Source organism: Arachis stenosperma, chromosome 2, assembly GCF_014773155.1.
Source record: "Arachis stenosperma cultivar V10309 chromosome 2, arast.V10309.gnm1.PFL2, whole genome shotgun sequence".
In the NCBI taxonomy this organism is placed as follows: domain Eukaryota; kingdom Viridiplantae; phylum Streptophyta; class Magnoliopsida; order Fabales; family Fabaceae; genus Arachis; species Arachis stenosperma.
Genome location: NC_080378.1, coordinates 114648297 through 114672288, shown reverse-complemented (window position 1 = coordinate 114672288; position 23992 = coordinate 114648297). Strand labels below are relative to the sequence as shown.

The window sequence follows — 23992 nt, the reverse complement described above, 5'->3', positions numbered from 1 at the left end:
ATTACATTTAAAAGGTATGAATTCTTTTAATAGAAAAACTTATCTTTCAGCGGAAATATAGGAATACATTAGTAAATTAATATTTTTTTTTTTAAAAAAAGTTCAAATAGATAACTCAGGAATACATTCGTTATGTGCTTTTCAAAAATTGTAAAAGAAAAAGATTTTCTTCCTTACTTAAAAAAAAAAGTACAAATAAAAAACTCAAAATATAAAATAAGTATTTAATTTTTTAGTACTTATTATTCTTGTATGTCTTAAAATGAGGATCATAGATGGAGAGGAATCAACCAAGAAAAGTAAAGCAAAGCTATCTCTATTATGATTTTAAGTTTTAAGTTCAAGGGAGAGGAATCAACCAAGAAGCAACCAGGAAGAACCTAACCACCTCACTATTATTATGGTTGACTGCTTGACTTCACTTGGCTCTTTAGTCTTCATATAAGCTTAGTCTTTAGCTAAGAATTCATCACACCACACTAACACACAAAACATTCGATGGCATATTCTCCTTTCTCTAGTTCATCGTCTGCTTTCAATGTTCCTCTAATCAAACATGATGTCTTCCTCAGTTTTCGAGGAACAGACGTTCGCACTTCTTTTCTTAGTCATTTGACGAAAGACTTGCATCGTAATCAAATTGATTTTTTTGTTGACGATGAAAAGCTTCATCCGGGAGATGAGATTTCACCCACCCTCCTTCGAGCAATTGAGCAATCATACATTTCATTGGTCATCTTCTCCGAACACTATGCTTCTTCGAGATGGTGTATGGAGGAGCTTGTGAAGATTATTGAATGCATGGAACAATATAAAAGGATTGTGATACCTGTTTTTTATAATATTGATCCTTCTCATGTAAGGCATCAAAAAGGAATTTTCGCAGAAGCTTTTGATGTCCACAAAGAGAGATACGAAGAGGAAATTATGCAGAGCTGGAAATCTGTTTTGAAGAAGACGGCAAATTTATCTGGAATTCATTATCCATCTAAATATCGGTAAAATTTTTCATCCATAAAAATATATGCTTTTGTTATGTAGCCTCTTTTACTATTTATTATTTAATTTTATATTTATTACCTCTATAGTGAGTTAATCATTGCTCTTACATCAAATTCGTTTACTTTAAATAGATTAATAGAGAAATCATATCTATACCATTTTCTATATAATTTTGGTGTATTTTTTAGGTAAAAAAAACTTTGATTTTTTAATTTTTTATTTCATATGAATCACTTTTAATATTAAAGTTAAAAAACGTATAAAAAAGTGTACACAAAAATACAAATAATATTCTTTCTTTAAGTATTGTTGGCTAAAATTTAAAAGAGAGAGAGATATACTACTAGTACTATCTAGCAATTAGCAATCATAGCAACTAGCTAGGAAGGTATATACATAAGTGAGTTTTATCGTATCCCTCTTAATTAAGAATAAAAATTATTCTTTCTAGTTGATTTTATTTGAATTTAATTTAATATTATATCATTAATCAATAATTAATAAATTATATTTTGAACTTCAATATTTATATTTGTATACTTTTATTTAAAATATTAATTAAATTTAAAAATATATCATAGTTTATCTTATCCTAATTAAAATATTCTTTAAATTATTTATAAAAGACTAAAATATTATTTTGAGTAATGTTACAAAAGATTTAGAGTATCGTTTTTAACATTATAACAAAAACAACCTTTTAGTATTAATAAAAAACTAAAATACCCTTTTAAGTTAAAGATTATTAAATGATATTAGAATTAAATTTGAATAGGATTTTAAAAATATTAAAATATTCACAGAGTTTATTATAAAAGATTAAAATGCACATTTAGCATTAATTTTGAAAAGACTAAAATATTTTTATAGTTTATTTTCAATATCTAAAAATAGTGAAATATTATTTTAAAGTTAGTTTTAAAAAGTCTAAAATATCTTTATATGATTAATAATAATTATTTAACTTTATTAGAAAATATAAATTTTAATTTTATATTAAAAAGACTAAAATACACTTATAGTTCATTTTTAAAAGACTAAAATACCTTTTTAGAATTAATTTTGTTTAAATATATTTAAAATTATAAATTTGAGTATTTAAAATATTAAAATATCCCTAAAATTAATTTAAAAAAATAAATCACTTTTTAGGATTAAGTTTTATAAACACTAAAATATCCTTATATATGACTAATTAATATTGTTTGATTGTATGAAAAATTAGACATTTAAATTTAATTTTAAAATGATTAAAACACGGAAAGAGTTCATTTTAAGAAATTAAAATAACTTTCGAGAATTAATTTTAAAGGACTAAAATATTTTTATAATTAATTTTTTAAAAGACTAAATAATCGTTTAGGATTAATTTGGAAAATACTAAAATACTATAGGATGAATAAAGATTATTTGGTTTTATTAGAAATTAGGAACTTGACTTTAATAATAAAAAGCCTAAAATAACACCTTCTAGAATTAAAGTTGTTTAATTGTATTAGAAAATTTAATTTAATTTTAGAAAGCCTTAAAATAAAATAACTTTATAGTTAATTTTAAAAAGATTTAATTACCTTTTTAAAATTTAATTTGTTTAATTGTATTATAAATTTAAAACATGAGATACTAAAAGATCCTCTTAATCATATTTTAAAAAACCAAAATAACTTTTTAGAATTGATTTTAGAAGACTTTATATGGTTTAATTATTTTGTCGATACCTATAATTTCACCGAATTTTAAATTAGGTCTTTATATTTTTTATATTTGTTTTATTTATTGAAATATTCTATTAATTTCAATATTTTTGTTACGATATAAATTTAATTACAAAATCTGATATAATTATAGGAACTTAATTATATATATATATATATATATATATATAAAATATATATATATATATATATATTTAATTAAAAATTCAATAAAATTATAGAGATTGCTATATTAATTAAAACTATATAGTAGTGCACTAGTATCTGAAATATCCCCAATAGTCTCACTTTTTTCTTTTTTTTAAGTTATTGTTCATTATTTTGGAGAAATCCACATTCTTGTGTTGTCCTATTCGGCTATTTTTTTTTAGAAATTGGATGACCATGCTGTTGTGTTATCCATTATTATGGGTAAGTTTGGTGTTTTTTTTTTAATATAGAAATTCATTTTTGTTAATTGAATTATCAAATTAGATCATCAGATTTGATTATTTGAACGTATTAAAATTTTAAAAGAAATTTGAGGGTCAAATTTTACGATGGCTAAAATGTAAATTTTGTAAGTACACAAATTAAAAATTCAGATTTACGATTTAAAAATAATAAAAAATTTATAAACACAAATTTGATATTTAAATTTTTTATTAAAAAATAAAAAATTCATAAACACAAATTTAACCATCAAATTTTGATATGAAAATTTAATTTTTAGAATTTTTTAACTATCTCCCACAATTTCGTGATATATTCCTCACTTTTATAATCCAGCAAAAAATATATTCCTCTCTAATATTTAAAATAGAAAATACTATTCTAGACCATCCATTTATTTTATTAATCAATAAAATATCTATCTTTGAGAAAAAATAATTAATTTTAAAAGATTAAAATATCCTTTCTGAGTTAAAATTATTTAATTGTATTAAAACTTAGAAGTATCAATTTACTAATACTAGAATACTTCTTTTACTTTTAAAATGGTTAAATTTAGGATTAGTTTTAAAAGGAATTAAATAAATTACCTTTTAACGTTAACTTTGTTTAGTTGTATTAGAAATTTGGTTTTGATTAAAAAAAATATTATCTCACACATACATAAAAATATTAGTATAAGAGTCAAAGTATTTTAATATCATAATTATTATTATCTTGGAATTCTAAATTGAATAAAATTACATAAACAAATTTGAATTAAATATTTTCATAATTTTTCACATAGCTTTATAAATTTATAATTACATAATTGTTAAATTTTATATTAATTTATACATCTATCTAAATTTCGTGACATGCGCGGATATAGAGCTAGTTTCATACTAAATTGTACAAATAAACAGAGCTATGCATTCACCTTAAGTTGGTCATATCCGTTTCAACTGAGAAAAACAAACTGATAAAGATTTGGATGATTTTCATACGCTGTTGAATAAGAAACAGCAATAAATAATAATATTTAGTTGGTTTACATATTAAAAAAATTAGCTACACATGGGGAAAAAAATTCACTTTTATAAAAAAAAGTTAAAAATTAATTTAATATATTTGACTAAATATCTAAAGCTTTATATAATTAGTATTAAAATATAAACTCACTAAAATCACCCGCTTAAACATGCTCATTTTCATTTTATTTCTCGTCTCCATTATTATTGTTTTTTCTTCTTCTTCTTCTTATTCTTCTCTAATTTTACTTGTATTATGATATACTTTCTTTTTCTTTTCCATATACGATAGAAATGAATCAGAACTCATCCAAGATATTGTCAAGAATATTTCGGAAAAATTGTCGCATCTTTTTTCAAATGCACCCCATGACCTTGTCGGAATCGATGAGCATTTTAAATTTCTTCAACCTTTAATGGCAATGGAGTCTGATGAAGTTCGAACTGTGGGGATTTGGGGGATGGGAGGCATAGGTAAAACAACAATTGCTAGAGCAATATTCGACAGATATGGCTCTCGATATGAAGGTTGCTGCTTTCTAGAAAATGTAAGAGAAGAGTCACAAAAGTCTGGTAAACACAGCTTATATGAGAAACTTATTTCTGAACTACTTGAGGGAGGACATCTTGTGAAGGGATCAGCCCATGAAAGATCTATGTCTGTAAAGAGAAGGTTGAGTCGGAAAAAGGTGCTCATAGTGCTTGATGATGTGGATGCATTAGACAAGTTAGATTATCTAACAAGAGAACCAATCTGTCTGGGAGCAGGTAGTAGGGTCATTGTAACAACAAGAGACGAGCAAATTCTAATTGCTAAAGGAGTGGATAAAAGATACAAGGTTTGGGGATTGAGCTTTGACAGTTCCCTTGAGCTTTTTTGCTTAAAAGCCTTTCACAAAAGCTGTCCTGAAAATGGATACAGAGAGCTTTCAAAAATGGCAGTTAATTACACAAAGGGCAATCCATTAGCATTAAAAGTATTGGGATCCTTTCTACACTCAAGGAGCATAAAAGAATGGGAAAGTGCATTGAAAAAACTCAAGGTTCATCCCAATGAGAACATCTACAATGTCTTAAAATTGAGTTATGATGGATTAGATGATTCAGATAAGAACATATTCCTTGACATTGCATTCTTTTTCAGAGGAGAAAACAAGGATAATGTTATAAGGTTTCTAGACTCTTGTGGTTTCTATGGCGACATTGGAATAAGCACTCTTCAGCGTAAAGCTCTTATAACTATTTTTGGCAATAAAATAGGAATGCATGACTTGATACAACAAATGGGTTGGGAAGTCGTTCGCCAAGAATCAAATAAGGATCCTGCAAAACTCGCTCGAATAAATAAACCTGAAGATTTCTGCAACTTATTGAAAAATAGCGAGGTAAGGAAACCGTACACCTATTTTGTTTTTTCTTGTGTTAAAGTATTACAATAGCATTCTGTTAGTACTTAGTACTCGTTTTTGGTTTTCAGGAAAAAAGTTTAGTTGGAGGCATTCTGATAGACATGTCTCAAACTAAAAATATACGCTTGAATGCGAACACCTTCAGAAATATGCCTCGCCTAAGATTTCTTAAACTTTATACCCCTCCGTTTGAAAGATCATGGAATTTGTTTGTTCCTACCACTCTTGAGACATTTTCCGATGAACTAAGATATTTGGAATGGCATCAATATCCTTTGAGTTCTATGCCGTCAGCATTTTGTGCTGAAAATCTTATTGAGTTTCACATGCCAGGAAGTCAGGTTACTAAACTCTGGGATGGAGTGCAGGTATCTATATTCTATAGCTACATGAAAGTCTCTCTTTTTGCTCTGTTCTCTCTAAATTGAAGTTTACGAATTTCTGCATTGATGTGTGTCTGGATTGTTACAGGATCTTGTGAATTTAAAGAAACTTAACCTTTGGAAATGCGAACAGTTGGTGAAAATTCCAGATCTTAGTAAGGCAACAAATCTTAAATGGATAGACATCTCCTATTGTAAAAGTGTGGTTGAACTTCACCCATCTATTTTATCTGTCCCAAAACTTGAACAATTCAGTTCTTCTAGCTGCACAGAACTAAAGAGTTTTAAAGGGGATATTCGTTCCAAGTCTCTTAAAACACTTAATTTTAACGGTTGCTCAAGCCTAGAGGAATTTTCGGTGCTGTCAGGGGAGCTGAGTTCTTTGACTTTCGAAAGCTGCAGACTTAGGAATCTTCCAAATGAGTTATGCTGCCTTATATCTCTGGAAGTACTTCATCTTTATGAATGCCAAGAGCTAATCGAACTTCCTCGAAATCTGAAAGCCTTATCAAGATTGAAGAGATTGAAAGTAAGATCTTGCACTAGGCTTAGATCTATACCTGAACTTCCAGCATCTATGAGAGAACTACATGTTGATGGAAGCACATCACTGAAAACAATATTCAGTTTAAAGGCAGTATTCAGTTTAAATAGGAGACAGATCTCATTTGAAAATTGCTTGAGATTGGATGAAGAGTCACTGAATGATGTTATGGAAGATGCCCGTCTCACTACATTCAGAAATATATTGTTGTTGTCATCACAAACTCTTAATTTGCTGGATTCTGATGACGAAAACATGAGATGTGAAGTTTGTTATCCAGGGAGCACGGTGCCAGAGTGGTTCAGATTTCGGACAACAGAAGGAGCTTCCATAAGGGTTGAAATAGATAAACCTTACCACCAGTTGTTGGGTTTCTTTGTCTCATGTGCTGTTTCTCAAGAGTTCTCTCCTTATTACAGTGTCCATTGTGAATACGACTTGGGAGACGGTGAAAAGTACCCACATGGAAGTTATTATTCACACCGTGTAGACAAAAGATGGGACTCTGATCACGTTTTTCTTTGGTTCCATCCATTTTATAGTTGCCGAATATTGAGGGCCATTGAAAGGTGCATAGGCAGTGATGACGGCAGCAGCACTTGGAACCGAACTATTTCATTCACATTCACTGCCGAAGGATTTAGATCTACACCGGAAGATTTTTTCATTAAAGGCTGTGGGGTTTTCCCAATATATGCCTCAGATGTCCTCGATCTCATTCCAAAACTGCAATTGGAGTTAAACTTGAACCCTTCTCATAAATCCATGGTATGGGAGGGTCTTCAAGATTTGGATCTCCATGTACTGGAAAGTAAGATGGTTCGGAAGATTAAACTTGAACCCTTCTCATAAATGTGTGATGATGATGACAGCACTAGCAACCAAAAGATGTCTTTCAGATTCTTGGGACTGCCACACCTTTTTTCTGAAGCTAAGGTAAACAAATTATATATTGTTGGTGGGTCCCCAATCTCAAGTGGGGCCCACACAACTTAAAAAAAAAAAAGAAAAATAAAGGAAAGAAAGTGGCCTAATAGCCACGAGAGAAGGAGAGAGAGTGGGAAGCCTCTTTTTTCAAAAGAGAAGAAAGAAGGAAACAGAAAGCACGGCGTCGAAGAGAAGAGAAAAATTGGGGGAAAATGGCATGTCAACCTTGATCACATTGACTTGGTAAACTTGCTCCATTTCTTATGAAATTTTAGTATGTTATTCCTGGTGTAGAGATGAACATTATGATATAACTTGTTAGTTGTATTGCCTTCTCTTTTGCCTGATTTGAGATACCCACTTTTGTGGAGGGTTTATGTTGATTCCACCAGTTTTGGTGATGTATTTTGTTGATTGTTGAGATGCCCTAGTGTCACTAGGAAGACTGTTTGTGTACCCATTATTCTGATAGTGGAAGATTTTTCTGGACTAGGTCCCGTGGGTTTTTTGTCCCTCTTTTGGGGGTTTTTCCACGTTAAAATTCTGGTGTCTGATTATTTAATTTTCTGCCATTATATTTGCTGCTTGGAGTATCTTTGGTGTTGCCCATTTAATTGCACAGGTTGTGGAAAAATTATTTTTGGTGCTTCCGCTGTTAGACAGGTTCTTGATTTAAACCTGTGTTGAGTTTTCCCAACAAAGTGGTATCCAGAGCTTTGGTTGTTTATTTCTGTGCTGATTAAATGGAGGAAAATACACATGGACCGAATATGGTCAAATTGAATTCCCAAAATTATTCAATTTGGAAGACCCTCATGGAAGATATGCTGTATAGTAAGGACTTGTATGATCCTGTGGAAGGGGATAAATCCAAAGGTACTAAATCCGATGCTGAATGGAAGAAGCTGAATCGGAAGGCAGTTGCTTTGATGAGGCAATGGCTTGATCTTAGTGTGTATCCACATGTTGACACCGAAACGAATGCTGAGAAGATGTGGAACAAATTGAAGGAGTTATATGAGAGAAAGAATGTGCAAAACAAAGCATTCTTGATTAGGAAGCTTGTCAATATGAAGTATGTTGAAGGTAAATCAATGCCGGAGCACTTGAGTATTTTTCAAGAGACAGTGAACCAACTGACAAATAATGAAATCACTTTGAATGATGAGTTGCAAGCCTTGTTGTTGTTGAGCTCTTTGCCTGATAGTTGGGAAGTTCTGGTTGTGACACTGACTAACTCAGCTCCAAATGGGAAGTTGACGTTAGCAATGGTTAAAGAGAGCATGTTGAATGAAGAAGCCAGAAGAAGAGAGCGAGGTTTGACTAATGCCTCCTCACAATCAGAAGCACTTGTTTCAGAGTCACGGGGGAGAAGTCAAAGTAGAAAACCTCACAGTTCTGACAGGTCAGAGAGTCGAAGCAAGTCAAGAGGAAAGTACAAGCCAAGAAAGGAGTTCATTTGTCACCATTGTGGCAAGCCGGGGCATATCAAGAGGTATTGTAGGTTCTTGAAAAGAGAACAATCAAGGGGAAGAAACGAAGACAAAGGTAAAGATAGTGATAAAGAAACTGCTGCTATTGTTTATGAAGATGTTCTTATCACATATGATGAAAATTATGTGAATCTTGCCTGTGATGATTCCACTTGGATTATGGACTCTGGTGCCTCGTGTCATGTCACTCCGAAGCGTGAATTTTTCACTTCCTATACTGCTGGAAATTTTGGCAAGATCAAATTGGGAGATAAAGGAGTGTGTGATATCATTGGTATGGGTGATATGTGGCTTGAAACTAATATGGGATGCAAGTTGCAGTTGAAGAATGTTAGGCATGCGCCAGATATGCGGTTCAATCTCATTTCAGTGAAGGCATTGGATCAAGAGGGGTATTGCACTTCCTTTGGTAGTGGAAAATGTAAGATTACCAAAGGGGCCCTCATTGTTGCTAGAGAAGACAATAGTCTTACTACTCTCTACCGGTTGCAAGCAAAGTTGTGCAAAGAAGATGTGAATGTAGCTGATGATTCCTCTTCTGATTTGTGGCATATACGTCTTGGTCACTTGAGCGAGAAAGGACTAAGCGTCTTGGCCAAGAAGCACTCACTTCCAGTGAAAGGTACAACTTTAAATACTTGCACTCATTGTTTGTTGGGAAGCATGCTAGAGTATCATTTCATAATTCTGGACCTCATAGGAGATCACATGTTCTAGATTTAGTTCACACTGATGTTTGCACTATGGATGCTAAGACACTAGGTGGTGCATCATATTTTGTTACTTTTATTGATGATTATTCTCGAAAAGTGTGGGCTTTTGTTTTGAAATCTAAAGACCAGGTGCTCGGTATCTTCAAACACTTTCATGCAAGTGTTGAAAGAGAAACAGGAAGGAAATTAAAATGTGTTCGAGCAGATAATGGTGGTGAATACAGGGGTCCGTTTGAAGAGTATTGTAAAGGACATGGAATCAAGCTTGAGAAGACGGTTCCTAAGACTCCTCAACATAATGGAGTTGCAGAGAGAATGAATCGCACTATCAATGATAGAGTCAGGTGTATGCTCTCTCATGCAAAGTTGCCTAAATCCTTTTGGGGTGAAGCGATGAGGACTGCAGTAGATTTGATCAACCTTTCTCCTTCTGTTCCACTTAATGGTGATGTTCCAGAGAAAGTTTGGAGAGGAAAAGATGTCTCCTATAGTCACTTGAGAGTGTTTGGCTGCAGAGCTTTTGTTCACATTCCAAGAGATGAAAGGTCTAAACTTGATGGGAAGTCAAAGCAGTGTATCTTCATGGGTTATGGTCATGAAGACTTTGGTTACAGATTATGGGATCCGGTGAGCAAGAAGATAATTAGAAGCCGAGATGTGATTTTTCTTGAAGACCAAACTATTGAAGATCTTGAGAAGACAGATAAGCCAACAGTAACTGTTAGACGTTCTGTTGATGATGAACCTGGTCCTTCCACTAGACCTCATGTTGATGGGGGAGATGTACAAGTTGATAATGATGGTGATGATTTGCATGATGAACCTACACCTCAACCTGAGGTGCCAGATGTTGAAGTTCCACCTGAACCACCAGTTGAGCCTGAATTGAGAAGATCTACTAGAGAGCGGCATCCTTCTCAGAAATACTCTCCTCATGAGTATGTGATGAACACTGAGACTGGAGAGCCAGAGAGCTACCAGGAAGCTATGTCTGATGAGCATAAGGAAGATTGGTTGAAGGCCATGCAAGAGGAAATGAAATCCTTGCATGAGAATCATACTTTTGAATTGGTGAAGTTGCCGAAGGGTAAGAGAGCATTCAAGAATAAATGGGTGTTCAAATTGAAAGCGGATGAAAGTATCTCACGGCCAAGGTACAAAGCTCGATTGGTTGTGAAAGGCTTTGAGCAAAAGAAAGGTATTGATTTTGAGGAGATTTTCTCTCCAGTTGTGAAGATGTCCTCTATTCGAGTTGTGCTTGGATTGGCGGCTAGCTTGAATTTAGAGGTTGAGCATCTTGATGTGAAGACTGCATTCCTTCACGGTGACATAGATAAAGAAATCTATATGGAGAAACCAGAGGGTTTCGAGGTTAAAGGAAAGGAGCATCTTGTATGCAAGTTGAAGAAGAGCTTATATGGCCTGAAGCAAGCGCCACGGCAGTGGTACACGAAGTTTGATTCCTTCATGGAAGGTCATGGGTACAGTAAGACTTCTTCTGATCATTGTGTATATGTTAAGAAATTCTCTGATGGTGATTTTATAATTCTCTTGCTTTATGTTGATTGTTGGTCATGACACTAAGAAGATTGAAAGTCTTAAGAAAGACTTGAACAGATCCTTTGCTATGAAGGATTTGGGTCCTGCAAAGAAAATCCTTGGCATGAGTATCACTCGTGACAGGAAGAATGGGAAACTGTGGTTGTCACAGCAGAAGTACATTGAGAAGGTTTTAGAGAGGTTTAGCATGAGTAATTCCAAACCTGTTAGTACTCCACTTGCTAGTCATTTCAAGCTGAGTTCGCAGCAATGTCCTACAAGTGAGAAAGAGAAAGCGGAAATGAAGAAGATTCCATATGCATCTGCAGTTGGCAGTTTGATGTATGCTATGGTTTGCACCAGGCCGGATATTGCTCATGCAGTTGGAGTTGTTAGTCGGTTTCTCTCTAATCCTGGCAAGGAACACTGGCAAGCAGTGAAGTGGATTCTCAGATACCTTAATGGTACTTCCAGAGTTTGTTTGTGCTTTGGGAGTGGCCAACCTGTGTTGGATGGTTACACAGATGCAGATATGGCTGGGGATCTTGATTCAAGGAAGTCTACTTCTGGTTATATGATGATTTTTGCAGGGGGAGCTGTGTCGTGGCAATCTCGACTTCAGAAATGTGTTGCTTTGTCTACTACAGAGGCAGAATACATTGCTGTTGTTGAAGCTTCTAAGGAACTCTTGTGGATGAAGAAATTCCTACAAGAGTTAGGCATCAATCAAGAGAAGTTTGTGTTATTTTGTGACAGTCAGAGTGCTATCCATCTCAGCAAGAATCCGACGTTTCATTCTAGATCGAAGCACATAGAGGTGAGGTATCATTGGATACGTCAAGCGCTTGAGATGAAGTCATATGCACTAGAGAAGATCCATACTGATAATAATGGTTCAGATATGATGACTAAGAGTTTACCTGCAGTGAAATTTGATTTCTGCAAAGAGAAAGCGGGCTTGGTGGAGCAGCCTGTCCCCACTTGAGTTGGTGAGGGGGAGATTTGTTGGTGGGTCCCCAATCTCAAGTGGGGCCCACACAACTTAAAAAAAAAAAGAAAAATAAAGGAAAGAAAGTGGCCTAATAGCCACGAGAGAAGGAGAGAGAGTGGGAAGCCTCTTTTTTCAAAAGAGAAGAAAGAAGGAAACAGAAAGCACGGCGTCGAAGAGAAGAGAAAAATTGGGGGAAAAGGGCATGTCAACCTTGATCACATTGACTTGGTAAACTTGCTCCATTTCTTATGAAATTTTAGTATGTTATTCCTGGTGTAGAGATGAACATTAGGATATAACTTGTTAGTTGTATTGCCTTCTCTTTTGCCTGATTTGAGATACCCACTTTTGTGGAGGGTTTATGTTGATTCCACCAGTTTTGGTGATGTATTTTGTTGATTGTTGAGATGCCCTAGTGTCACTAGGAAGACTGTTTGTGTACCCATTATTCTGATAGTGGAAGATTTTTCTGGACTAGGTCCCGTGGGTTTTTTGTCCCTCTTTTGGGGGTTTTCCCACGTTAAAATTATGGTGTCTGATTATTTAATTTTCTGCCATTATATTTGCTGCTTGGAGTATCTTTGGTGTTGCCCATTTAATTGCACAGGTTGTGGGAAAATTATTTTTGGTGCTTCCGCTGTTAGACAGATTCTTGATTTAAACCTGTGTTGAGTTTTCCCAACATATATATGCTCTTTTTTTTTATGATTCAAATTAAGACACATCAATAATTTTACATAAATGAGGAGTTTTTGCTCTGAATTTTCAATTTATGTATTATTCCATTTAAACCCTACTCAATTTCAATCCACATAATTTTACTGAAGAGGTTGGATAAACTTAAAAGTTAAAACAAAATTGTCAAATAATTTTTGGTAAATGATTTAATTTATTTAAGTACTTATAGCATTTAATGTAAAGGGAAGTGAATATTCAATTAAACATTCTTATTTCAATTTTAACATTTTTAGTTGTGTATGATAATCTTTGATACATCCTCATATCAAATCATTGAAATCAGAAACAGTTTAAAATTATTTGTTTTCAAGAACTCTGACCAAAACAACAATTTTGGCAGTTAGTTTAGGATGCAATTCATGATGACTAGCAATTCATCTTTGATTTGTGATTTCTACTTGTTGGGTTGAGATTCTGTTGCTTGTTTCATTTACTGGCTTTGCTAACTAATTAGACCGCAACTAAAATAACTAACATTCATGTCATGCATTTTGCTTGCTTTCTAAGGTATATGTTCCCCTTTCACCTCAGTTATAGGTGACTATGTTTCAAAGAATTTTGTGCTCAACTCCTTATTGAAATAAAAGCATGTTGTGGTTGGAGTTCATTCAATTGTAGTAGGCAAACTTGTTTTAATAGACAAACATGTTTAATAGAAAAAAAGAAGCACACACTATATATGCTAACTTAATTTAAAAAAAAAAATCAACCAACCCCCGGTTTGGTCACTTAAAACTTTTGAACTGGAATATAAAGAGGGAAAGAACATAGAAATTGTAATACACAAAGGGATATAAAGACATGGCGTGTATTAATTGAATGAGTGAAGCCCATATAAGCTACTCACATGATCTTCTTTGAGAGATTGCCATGTAAATGATTGACAATTTAGTTATTTATTAATTTTACAAAAAAATAATTATATACGAATTTTTACCTAATAACATACCTAACCATTTTTTGGTAATAACTACTAATAAAATTATTTAAAGGACTTTATTATAAATTTGAATTCAAAATATGAACTCAATTCTAATTTTTAAGGTTATAGTGATATAATATAAAATTGAGTAAATAATATAGAGACAATAGGTAATAAACCTGAAATTTATAACAAATGACAAAAGCTTCTTGGTGGTAACCACTTGGTAATTGCCATAAGACCAAAAGCGTGTTATTTTTATGCTTTGTTTCTACTTTCTCACATTCTTGGAACCATTTGCGAAAGATACAATAACCGAAAGCAATGAAGAATAAAATAATGGAAAAGTATGAGGAGCCAATAAAATATTTGTATAATAGAGGTTTAGGGAGTATTAGAGATACATTTTTTCAGTAGCTGAAGTTTTTGAAATTTTAGAGTTCACCAAGGATCGAACTCTTGACTTTTCGGATCTAACCCAAAAGCTTCAACTGATGAGAAAATGTAACACTAATGATTATATCTCTAATACTCCATAAATCTTTATTGTACACATTGTACAAATATTTTATTAGCTCCTCGTACTTTTTTTTTATATATTAATTAATTGATTAGTGATTGATTTTTAATATACAGATAGAATGATTGGTATATTTTGATCATGTTGCATCACGGCAATGAAGAAAAGTTGAGAACAGCATCATTAAGCAAAATGAAATACAAAAGATCACCACTAAACACGTAAAAACATCATACAGACTCTGTGCATTCACACCATATATTTTACGTAAATGAACCCCACATACATATTTTGGGGGATTATTCTATTCACTTACAATGCAAGTTGGTTCTCCATTAATAATGTTTATGTAATTATGTAATTATTATTTGCTTTTAAAATATTTTGATAAATTAGTGTTAGTTTGGATTGATTTTTTTGAGTAAAAAATATATTTTTTTAATAAAATACTTTTATTTATTAAAAAAAGTAAATTATTTAATTTTTTTAAATTAACAATACCTTATTTGTAAAAAGTAAAAACAAAATATATTTTTAATATTTAAAAATTATTTTTTAAAAACTTATTTAAATATAAAATAATATTTGTATGTAAAAGTTTTCTTTTCAAAAGATAAAAAAAATAAATATTTTTTTAAAAGCTAATTCAAACTCACTTTTAATCTCTTAAAAAATCTTTTTGTTTTTAGTTTATAATGACTTGCGAGTCACTCTCTACAGACACTAATACATAACTGTCCGTGTGGATTCAACCTTAGAGGACCAACTATCCAACTTTTTATTTTTTTATTGTTTGTACAATTGAGAAATTTTTTAAAAAAAAATAAAAATATTTTATGTTTGGATTTACTTATAAAAGTACATTTTATTAGAATAAGAAGTAATTTAATTATTTTAATAAGAAATATGTAAGCACCTTTTTATCAAAATTATAATTATGGTCATACGGAATAAAACACTATTTGACATTATATGCTATGTTTGAAAGGTATTGTTCTGTATTATTTATATAAAATAGAATAATTACATAAGTTATTAATAAAAAAACATATTATATTATTAACACTTTAATTTAAAATAAATTCTTTTAATAATAATATGAAATACATATAACAAAATTTTGTATACACATATTACTGCGGGCACACACCAAAGCAATTTAAAAAAAATTAATGTTTTAGTTTTAACAAGCAATAACCAATTATTTTTTTTTTAAATTTTAAAGATGAGTGTGATAGAAAAATCTCACATTAAAAGTATTAATATTTGTATAGTATTACATTTAAAAGGTATGACTTTTTTTTAATAGGAAAACTTATCTTTCAGCAAAAATATAGCCTATAGGGATACATTTGTAAATTAATATTTTTTTATAAAAAAAGTAAATAGATAACTCAGAAATACATTTTGTATGTGCTGAAATTTAGTGAAAAATTAGAAGAAAAAATAGAATAATATCTACAAATATTAATATATAATATATAGATATATATACTATATATATAAATATATATAATATAATAAATATTATATTCAAAAATCTTATATTCAAATTGAAAAATAGAATATTGTATTAATTGATAAAATTGAATAAAATAACTAAAAATAAAATACAGAAATAATAAAAAAATTATTAAAAAATATATTTATTTTATTCCACATTTTATTTTAATCTAAAAAAGACGAAAGATTCTAATCTAAAATCCGTAAAAGAAAACATTTTTCTTCGTAAAAGAAAGTACAAATAAAAAACTCAAAATATAAAATAAGTATTTTATTTTTTAGTACTTCTTCTTCTTGTATGTTGTATACCTGTATGTCTTAAAATGAGGAATATAGATTGAGACACGGAGTAGTACTCAGCGTAATTGAAGGGGGATGAGCCCACTAAAGTAAAGCAAAGCTATCATTATATATAGTTACTTTTAATAAGGGAGAGGAATCAACCAAGAAACATCCAGGAAGAACCTAGCTATCATTATGGCTGACTACTTGACTTCACTTGCCTCTTTATTTAATCTTAGTCTTTAGCTAAGAATTTAATCACACCATACTAGCTAACACACAACATTCGATGGCATATTCTCATTTCTCTAGTTCATCTGCTTTTAATGTTCCTCTAATCAAACATGATGTCTTTGTCAGTTTTCGAGGAACAGACATTCGCACTAATTTTCTTAGTCATTTGACAACAAACTTGAAGCGTAATCAAATTGATTTCTTTGTTGACGATGAAAAGCTTCATCCTGGAGATGAGATTTCATCCACCCTCCTTCGAGCAATCGAGCAATCATATATTTTATTGGTCATCTTTTCCGAACACTATGCTTCTTCAAGATGGTGTCTGGAGGAGCTTGTGAAGATTATTGAATGCATGGAACAGTATGAAAGGATTGTGATACCTGTTTTTTATAATGTTGATCCTTCTCATGTAAGGTATCAAAAAGGAACTTTTGCAGAAGCTTTTGATGTCCACAAAAAAAGATATGAAGAAGAAATTATGCAGAATTGGAAATGTGTTCTCAAAAAGACGGTAAATTTATCTGGAATTCATTATCCATCAAAATATCGGTAAGATCTTTCACCATCAAAGTATATGCTTTTGTTATGTAGCCTCTTTTACTATTTATTGTTTAATTTTATATTTGTTACCCCTATAGTGAGTTAATCATTGCTCCTACATCAAATTAGTTTAGTTTAAATAGATTAATAGAAAAATCATATCTATACCATTTTCTATATAATTTTTGTTGTATTTGTTTTAGGTAAAAAAATCATTTTTTTATTTCTTATGAATCACTTCTAATATTAAAGTTAACAAATGTATAAAAAAGTGTACACAAAAATACATATAACATTCTTTCTTTAAATATTGTTGGCTAAAATCTAAATATTAAGAGAGAGAGAGAGAGAGATGTATCTAGCAAGCAACAATCATAGCAACTAGGAAGGAATATATTATGGGCACTGATAGGTAAACAATGACATTTTGAATAACCACCAATTAAATAAAAATACAGTATACCCTAATTTAATGCTACTAATTACATTTAAAATTAATTTATTCTTTTAACCCTATTAATTCATATTGTTTACACATTATTCAAAAATGTTGTTGGTTACCTGTACTTTTCCATATATTATATACATAGGTGAGTTTTATCGTATCCCTCTTAAGAATAAAAATTATTCTTTTTAGTTGATTTTATTTGAATTTAATTTAATATTATATCATTAATCAATAATTAATAAATTATATTTTAAATTTTAATATTGATATTTGTATACTTTTATTCAAAATATTAATTAAATTTAAAAATATATAAGAGTTTATCTTATCCTAAAATATTCTTTAAATTATTTATAAAAGACTAAAATATTATTTTGAGTAATGTTACAAAAGATTTAGAGTATCGTTTTTAACATTATAACAAAACAACCTTTTAGTATTAATAAAAAACTAAAATACCCTTTTAACTTAAAGATTTTTAAATGATATTAGAACTAAAATTTGAATAGGATTTTAAAAATATTAAAATATTCAGAGACTTTATTATAAAAGATTAAAATGCACATTTAGCATTAATTTTAAAAAGACTAAAATATTTTTATAGTTTATTTTCAAAAAACTAAGAATAGTGAAATATTATTTTAAAATTAGTTTTAAAATGTCTAAAATATCCTTATATGATTAATAATGATTATTTAATTTTATTAGAAAATATAAATTTTAATTTTATATTAAAAAGACTAAAATACATTTATAGTTCATTTTTAAAAGACTAAAATACCTTTTTAGAATTAATTTTGTTTAAATATATTTAAAATTATAAATTTAAGTATTTAAAAATATTAAAATATCCATATAATTAATTTTTAAAAAAATTAAATCACTTTTTAGAATTAAGTTTTATAAACACTAAAATATCCTTATATATGACTAATTATTATTGTTTGATTGTATGAAAAATTAGACATTTAAATTTAATTTTAAAATGATTAAAACACGGAAAGAGTTCATTTTAAGAAATCAAAATACGTTTCGAGAATTAATTTTGAAAGACTAAAATATTTTTATAATTAATTTTTTAAAAGACTAAATAATCTTTTGGGATTAATTCGGAAATTAAAATACTAAAATACTATAGGATGAAGAACGATTATTTGGTTTTATTAGAAATTAGGAACTTGACTTTAATAATAAAAAGACTAAAATAATAGCTTCTAGAATTAAAGTTGTTTAATTGTATTAAAAAAAATTGAATTTGATTTTAGAAAGACTAAAATAAAATATCTTTCTAGTTAATTTTGAAAAGATTTAATTACCTTTTTAAAATTTAATTTGTTTAATTGTATTATAAATTTAAAATATGAGATACTAAAAGATCCTCTTAATCATATTTTAAAAAACCAAAATATCTTTTTAGGATTAATTTTGAAAGACTTTATAAATAATTTAATTATTATGTCGATAGAGAATAATTATTTTGTTAATTTCAATGTTTTTGTCATGAACTTAATTACAAAATCTGATATAGTATAAAAACTTAATAAAAAAATATAAAAATTTAATTAAAAATTTAATAAAATTATACGAACTGATACCTAATTAAGCCTATACAGTAGTATATTAGTGTCCGAAATATCTTTAATAGTCTCACTTTCTTCTTTTTTAGTTATTGTTCATTATTTTGGAGAAATCCACATTCTTGTGTTGTTGTCTTATTCATATTCGGCTAATTTTTTTTAGAAATGGATGAGCATGCTGTTGTGTTATCCATTATTATGGGTAAGTTTGGTGTTTTTTTTTTAAATATAGAAATTCATTTTTTTTAATTGAATTATCAAATTAAATCATCATATTTGAGCGTATGAAAAATTCAAAAAAAAAAAATGAGGGTAATTTTATGATGGCTGAGATGTGAATTTTGTAAGTACATAAAAAAAATTCAGATTTATGATTTTAAAATAATAAAAAAATTTATAAACACAAATTTGATATTAAAATTTATTATTTCAAAAAAATAAAAAATTCATATACGCAAACCTAACCATCAGATTTTGATATCAAATTTTGATTTTTAGAATTTTTTTAACTGTCGTCTGTCTTCCACAATTTTGTGATATATTTTTCACTTTTATAATACAGCTAAAGATATATTCCTCTCTAATATTTAAAATAAAAAAATACTATTCTAACCATCCATTTATTTTATTAATCAATAAAATAATTATCTTTGAGAAAAAATAATTAATTTTAAAAGATTAAAATATTCTTTCTGAGTTAAAATTATTTAATTGTATTAAAAATTAGAAGTATCAATTTACTAATACTAGAATTTTTTTTTTTTGCCGATGAATTATAGCTTAAATGGCATAATCTTCCTATCTTTGGTAAAAAAAAGAAAACTTTTTTTTGAATTTTAAAATGGTTAAATTTAGGATTATTTTTAAAAGGAATTAAATAAATTACCTTTAGACACCAAAAAAAATAAATTACCTTTTAACGTTAACTTTGTTTAGTTGTATTAGAAATTTGGTTTTGATTTAAAAAAATATTATTTCACACATACATAAAAATATTAGTATAAGAATCAAAGTATTTTAATATCATAATTATTATTATCTTGGAATTCTAAATTGAATAAAGTTACATAAACAATTTTGAATTAAATATTTTCATAAATTTTCACATAGCTTTATAAATTTGTAATTACATAATTGTTAAATTTTATATTAATTTATATATCTATCTAAATTTCATGACATGCGCGGATATAGATCTAGTTTCATATTAAATTGTACAAATAAACAGAGTTATGCATTCACCTTAAGTTGGTCATATCTGTTTCAACGTAGAAAAGCAAACTGACAAAGATTTGCATGATTTTCATACTCTGTTGGATGAGAGTAAATGCACATTAGAATAAGAAACAGTAATAAATAATAATATTTAGTTACTTTAGATATTAAAAAAGTTAGCTACACATGGAAAAAAAAATTCACTTTTATAAAAAAAAAGTTAAAAATTAATTTAATATATTTGACTAAATATCTAAATTGCTTGATATAATTAGTATTAAAATATAAATTCACTAAAATCACCAAGCTTAAACATGCTCATTTTCTTTTTTATTACAATCTCCGTTATTATTGTTTTTTTCCCTCTTCTTATTCTTCTCTATTTTTACTTGTACTATGATATACTTTCTCCTTTTCTTTTCCATATACCATAGAAATGAATCAGAACTGATTCAAGATATTGTCAAGAATATTTCGGAAAAATTGTCGCATCTTTTTTCAAATGCACCCCAAGACCTTGTCGGAATTGATGAGCATTTTAAATTTCTTCAACCTTTAATGGCAATGGAGTCTGATGAAGTTCGAACTGTGGGAATTTGGGGGATGGGAGGCATAGGTAAAACAACAATTGCTAGAGCAATATTCGACAGATATGCCTCTCGATATCAAGGTTGCTGCTTTCTACAAAATGTAAGAGAAGAATCACAAAAGTCTGGTAAACACAGCTTATATGAGAAACTTATTTCTGAACTACTTGAGGGAGAACATCTCCTTGTGAAGGGATCAGCCCATGCAAGATCTATGTATGTCAAGAGAAGGTTGAGTCGGAAAAAGGTGCTCATAGTGCTTGATGATGTTGATGCATTAGACACGTTAGATTATCTAACAACAGAAGCAATCTGTCTGGGAGCAGGTAGTAGGGTCATTGTAACAACAAGAGACGAGCAAATTCTAATCAATAAAGGAGTGGATAAAAGATACAAGGTTTGGGGATTGAGCTTTGACAGTTCCCTTGAGCTTTTTTGCTTAAAAGCCTTTCACAAAAGCTATCCTGAACATGGATATGAAGAGCTTTCAAAAATGGCAGTTAATTACACAAAGGGCATTCCATTAGCATTAAAAGTATTGGGATCCTTTCTACACTCAAGGAGCATAAAAGAATGGGAAAGTGCATTGAAAAAACTCAGGGTTCATCCCAATGTGGACATCTACAATGTCTTAAAATTGAGTTATGATGGATTAGATGATTTAGAAAAGAACATATTCCTTGACATTGCATTCTTTTTCAGAGGAGAATACAAGGATAATGTTATAAGCTTTCTAGACTCTTGTGGTTTCTATGGCGACATTGGAATAAGCACTCTTGAGCGTAAAGCTCTTATAACTATTTTCGGCAATAGAATAGGAATGCATGACTTGATACAACAAATGGGTTGGGAAGTCGTTCGCCGAGAATCAAATAAAGATTCTGGAAAGCTCACTCGAATAAATAAAGCTGAAGATTTCTGCAACTTATTGAAAAATAGTGAGGTAAGAAACTGGTACACCTATTTTGTTTTTGCTTGTATTAAACTATTACAATAGCATTTTGTTAGTACTCATTTTTGGTTTTCAGGAAAAAAGTTTAGTAGAAGGCATTATGATAGACTTGTCCCAAATTGGAGATCTACACTTAAATGCGAACACATTTACAAATATGCCTCGTCTAAGATTTCTTAAGCTTTATGCTCCTTCGGATCAAAGACAGTCCAAAGTCTACATTCCCACAACCCTGGACCCGTTTCCTGCAAAACTCAGCTATCTGGAGTGGCATAGTTGTCCTCTGAATTCTCTACCATTAAGGTTTTGTGCAGAAAAACTTGTTGAGCTTAGGATGACTAACAGTCAAATTTCTAAACTCTGGGACGGAGCACAGGTACTAATACCAATATGAACTTCTTTTTTATCCGTTTTCTTTTAATTGGAAATCAAGGATTTTTGCATAATGTAATGAATGTATCTCTATATTGTTACAGGATTTTGTGACTTTGACAAAGCTTGACCTTAGTGGATGTATAAAGTTGGTAGAGCTCCCAGACTTCAGTAAAGCAACAAAGCTTAAAGGGTTATACCTAAAGGGTTGTGAAAGTCTATGTCAACTTCATCCATCTATTTTATCCATCCAAACACTTGAGGAATTGTATCTTGATGGTTGCAAAAAATTGAAGAGTGTGAAAGGCAACATATATTTGAAATCTCTTAAAATACTCGCGGTTCAAAGGTGCTCAAGCCTGGAGGAATTTTCGGTGTCATCAGAGAAACTGACGAGTTCGTATTTCTCTTTGTTGAGACTTAAGAGCTTACCAGATGAATTCTATTGCTCTACGTATCTTGTATATCTTTGTCTTTGGGATTGCAGAGAGCTAATTGAGCTTCCACACCATATCAAAACCCTATCAAGCTTATTGACTCTTGACGTAAGTGGTTGTTGTAGTCTTCGATCTATACCGGAGCTTCCACCATCTATTGAAGTGCTTTTTGCTAATGGGTGCACATCACTGGAAAGAATATTCAGTTTGAAGGCAGCATTTAGTTTGAACAGAAGACGGATCTCATTTGAAAATTGCGTGAAATTGGAAGAGGAGTCGCTGAATGATATTACGGAAGATGCCCATCTCACAATATTGAAAAATGTTTTGTTTTATTTAACGGGTCAATATCAGATGATAAATTATTATGAATATCGTAGAATGGATGGTCGTATTTGTTATCCAGGGTACAAAGTTCCAAAGTGGTTTGGATGTCAGACAACAGAAGCGTCCATAACAATTGAACTTGATCAACCTTACTACCACTTGTTGGGTTTCATCTTCTGTTGTGTTGTTTCTCAAAGCTTACCTTCTCCTTATTTTAATAAATGGGGTACTCACAGTATCAGGTGTGAATACGGCCACTTCGGAGACGATGTAAAGCACACATTTCAAATTACAAGGCAAAACTTTATTCCTGAAAGACGACGGAACTCTGAAGATCACGTTTTTATTTGGACTTATCAATTTCCCGATGAAGACATGTTTAGGGAAATTGAAATGTGTGATGATGATGACAGCACTAGCAACCAAAAGATGTCATTCAGATTCAGTGTTGATCGATCTGATGAATATGGGAAGAGAGTAGAAGAAAGGAAAAAATTGGTTTTTATCAAAGGGTGTGGGATTTTGCCAATGTATGCCTCAACTGTCGTGGATGTCATTCAAAAACTTGAATTGGAGTCCAAGTTGCAGTTGAACCCTAATCCTTATAACTCCATCAGAAGGCAGAGTATAGAGGCACTGAAAAGCAAGATGATCCGGAAGATTAAAGGAAAATCACATCGACTCCTGAAGAAGTAAGCTGCATGACCAAGAACAGTGAAAGAAAGTTAGCATCAGGCACATTCTAAAATGATTATAATTATAGTGTGCACGTTTATGTTATTGAAATGCACTTATTTTATTCATTTGCAGAGTAGTTTGGATTTAAAAGGCAGCAAGGGGGAGGAGTACTACCACTGCATTTGATTTTCAACATTAGCAAAAGCTTCATGCCGCTAATTCCACCTTGTACTACTATTTAAAAGTTTGTACAAACAGATGCACTTACATTCACTTTTGTGATCTTGTGAAACTCTTGTTTGATTTGTGTATCCTAATGTAATTGAACCACTTTTTGTCATGATTCTTGGGAATGCCACACTTTTTTTTTTTACACAAGTGAGGAGTTTCTATTCTTATGTTTTAATTTATGTATTATTGCATGTAAAGCCTTCTCAAATTCACACGATTTTAATTTATTCTGTTACTTCTAGCATTCAATCAAAGATTCTTGTTTCAA

The 23992-nt window shown here is 30.3% G+C and overlaps 3 protein-coding genes across 4 annotated transcripts; all 3 read left to right on the top strand.

Moving 5' to 3' along the window:
* The first annotated feature begins 327 nt into the window (after positions 1-327).
* Positions 328-7529, top strand: LOC130960941 (disease resistance protein RPV1-like). Its single transcript, XM_057886487.1, has 4 exons — positions 328-998; positions 4452-5544; positions 5637-5936; positions 6040-7529. The coding sequence occupies exons 1-4, from the start codon at positions 499-501 to the stop codon at positions 7345-7347; spliced, it is 3201 nt and encodes a 1066-aa protein (XP_057742470.1). The 5' UTR covers positions 328-498; the 3' UTR covers positions 7348-7529.
* Positions 7530-16311: 8782 nt separating this feature from the next.
* Positions 16312-17515, top strand: LOC130962096 (TMV resistance protein N-like). Its single transcript, XM_057888188.1, has one exon. The coding sequence runs from the start codon at positions 16413-16415 to the stop codon at positions 16911-16913; it is 501 nt and encodes a 166-aa protein (XP_057744171.1). The 5' UTR covers positions 16312-16412; the 3' UTR covers positions 16914-17515.
* Positions 17516-18187: 672 nt separating this feature from the next.
* LOC130963727 (disease resistance protein RPV1-like) lies at positions 18188-23926 on the top strand. Of its 2 annotated transcripts, none has more exons than XM_057889829.1 (4): positions 18188-21670; positions 21756-22055; positions 22156-23507; positions 23626-23926. In XM_057889829.1, exons 1-4 carry the CDS (start codon positions 20537-20539, stop codon positions 23639-23641), a joined length of 2802 nt encoding a protein of 933 aa, XP_057745812.1. In that variant the 5' UTR covers positions 18188-20536; the 3' UTR covers positions 23642-23926. The 2 variants fall into 2 exon arrangements, with proteins under 2 accessions (XP_057745812.1, XP_057745813.1); XM_057889830.1 differs by having other exon boundaries at positions 22156-23539.
* The last annotated feature ends 66 nt before the right edge of the window (positions 23927-23992 follow it).